This window comes from Helianthus annuus, chromosome 8, assembly GCF_002127325.2.
Source record: "Helianthus annuus cultivar XRQ/B chromosome 8, HanXRQr2.0-SUNRISE, whole genome shotgun sequence".
NCBI classification, from domain to species: domain Eukaryota; kingdom Viridiplantae; phylum Streptophyta; class Magnoliopsida; order Asterales; family Asteraceae; genus Helianthus; species Helianthus annuus.
Window position 1 is genome coordinate 46,265,138 of NC_035440.2, and position 2,954 is coordinate 46,268,091.

The 2,954-nt window shown below is 34.5% G+C and overlaps 1 protein-coding gene across 1 annotated transcript; it reads left to right on the forward strand.

Annotated features, from left to right (window-relative positions):
• The first annotated feature begins 672 nt into the window (after positions 1-672).
• LOC110872758 (expansin-B15) lies at positions 673-2,205 on the forward strand. The gene is made up of 4 exons (XM_022121629.2): positions 673-886; positions 1,027-1,139; positions 1,268-1,461; positions 1,571-2,205. The coding sequence occupies exons 1-4, from the start codon at positions 724-726 to the stop codon at positions 1,896-1,898; spliced, it is 798 nt and encodes a 265-aa protein (XP_021977321.1). The 5' UTR covers positions 673-723; the 3' UTR covers positions 1,899-2,205.
• The last annotated feature ends 749 nt before the right edge of the window (positions 2,206-2,954 follow it).

The following is a 2,954-nucleotide window of genomic DNA, read 5'->3' on the forward strand; positions in this document are numbered from 1 at the left end:
TAGTCATTGATTTATTAAATTGTCAATTTTGACCCGTATTCGTATACACACTTTTTTGGATGGAAACCAATCACAACTTGATGCATAACACTAGGCACAAACTTTGCAAGATTTGTGCATGATGGCGGAAAAAGAAAGGTTTTGCACCAATTAGTCTAGCCGCTCAAAAATACGTTGAAATTTGCCTTTTGTGCCAATTGACCCAAACTTCAAGACTTATGTGCCATAATTCATATACACAAACCTTCATAATATCGAAATTCGTTTACCATTTTAATTGAATGTAATCATTCGTCACGGTAAAAGTATTTTTATTAAAACACGGTAAGTACCTATTTGTGTGTTGTATCTTGTAAGCTGGTGTGGGTTAACTGATGTTAACATTTGGATACATAAATAAATTGGTGATTTTTGTTGCCCGTTAAAAAAAAAACTATTTGTGTAAACAAGTTTGGTCAAATGACTATTATCGTGAATTTCAAATTTTTAGGCAAAACAAATAATGACACATAACCCATATTCTTTGTATATAAAATAAAACAATGTGAGTTACGCCAAACTAAATAATATACACATACACACAAACATGACAAATTGTGAACATGGCAAACGTGGACTTGAAAGCAACAAGGCTCACAAATCTTTCTATAAAAACCTTACTTTTGGACCCCTAAAATAAGCAAGAAGAATCAAGTACACTTAGTGGCATAGCACAAACTAGCAATGGCCACCAATTCTTCACTTCTTCTCTACTTTTGCCTTCTAACCTTCTTCACATTGTCATTTGCAATAAGACCAACACACTTCAACTTATCCACCGTAGCCACCCATTGGTCCTCCGCAATCGCTACTTGGTATGGCAGTCCCGATGGTTTTGGAAGTGACGGTTAGTTGACACTCTATTTATAAAAATTAAAAAAAAACAAAAAAAAGTCATTTGTTTTCCATATATGTCCTTGTTGAGTTTGTTGCATGTTGATTTAATAAAAATGGTAATGCAAGGTTAATTTGGTAAAAACATTGCAGGAGGTTCTTGTGGGTATGGAAATGCAGTGTCACAACCACCATTTTCTTCCATGGTGACCGGAATAGGCCCATCCCTTTACAAGTCAGGGAAAGAATGTGGGGCTTGTTATGAGGTAGGCTAGTGGACCCCTAATTACATATAGTTTTATTTATTTTAAAGGTTAACATATTTTACTGTTTTACATAAAGCAAACATCATTTGGAACGTGTCTATTTAATTCTTTTGGTTTTATCATCGTAGATAAAATGTACAAAACACCCATCATGCTCACGCAAGCCGGCTCGGGTTGTCATTACCGATTTCTGCCCGGGAGGTCCATGTGCCTCGGACCGTGCACATTTTGATCTTAGTGGAACCGCGTTTGGTGCCATGGCAAAACCAGGCCAGGAAAAACATCTACGTGACGCGGGAGTTTTGAAAATTCGATTCGCGCGGTAAACTTTTATCCATTACCCTCCAAAAAATGTCAATAATTGTAATAAAAATGTACACTTTTGTCTTAGTTTGAAAGCTTGACATTTTTTATTTTGTGTTGTTTTATAGGGTCAAATGTGATTATTCGCGAACAAACTTAGTGTTCCATGTAGACCAGGGATCGAACCCTAACTACTTTGCGTTTGTTGTTGAATTCGAAGAAGGGGACGGAGATTTAGCCGGGGTTAGTTTGAAAGAGGAAAGTAGTGACGAATGGTTAAAAATGGTGCAGTCGTGGGGTGCGGTTTGGAAGGTCGACCCCGGGAGGGAGCTACACCCTCCATTTTCTATACGATTGATATCACAATACTCGCAACAAGTTCTTGTTGCAAAAAATGTGATTCCTACTGGATGGACCCCCGGGGCAACATATAGGTCGTTGGTCAACTACCTCTAAAATATGTTATATCGAGTATTTATGATATGGTTGTGGGTGTTATCGGTTATAATGAAGAGGTGATATAAGAAGAGTCAAATATATGTTTTCACATTAATTGTGAATAACAGTTGACCGCTAAGTCGCCCTTTTTTAGATTGAAGAAAATTATGTTGTATAATTTTGGTTTATCAGAGTGGCATCAAGTATAAAAAAATACTTGGATGGATAGATTTCAGTATTTCTATAAATGTATTGTACTGTACTGTATTGTATCGTATTGTCTTCGATATAAAAAAAAATATGATTGGTAAGTTATATTACAAGACGTGGATGTAGTTACATGACACCGAAAAAATTATATGCTACATATATCCAACATTCGTGTAATGCCACATTTTATTGTAAAAAAAAATAAATCTGCTTTATATTGTTTAATCTAGATTATAATTATGTTTATCATTAACTTATTATTTATTTTATTTACTCTTTAGGGTATATGAAAATGTCTTTTAAGAATACCTACAAAGACTGGAATCTCTTATCTTTAATTATATGAGCTTGAAGAAATTAGTTTGAATAATGTTCCATGAGAGATTCTTCCCAACGAAAAGCAATTTCATCTCATCACTCTAATCTAGAAGATGAAGTTAGTGTATATAATTATTAGAGTTTCATAATGACCACATGATCATAACTTTCCATAGAAAATTGTTAGTTGGTTAGATCAATATGAAATTTGTTGATAGTATAATATAAAAAAAGGATAAAGCTTTTAGCTTGTATTAGTTACTTATTATAGGGAATATATGGTGGGAATTAAAAAGATACATGTGTAACCAAAATTTTTAATACTTAGAACCAATAGATTATGCTTCATGTTGGTTGTGATCCCCTCGAGTTGGCAGGGTATTCATCATCAGACAACGTTGTCAGGTCGCTAGCTTAGGAAGTGTGATCACTTTCGCGATCAGGGGTACCGTGCATCTACCATTTTTTTATTATGCTTCATATCGGGGATGTTTCTTTGCTTGTTCGTGAACTTTACTATATTGATAATGTGAGAATTTATTATAG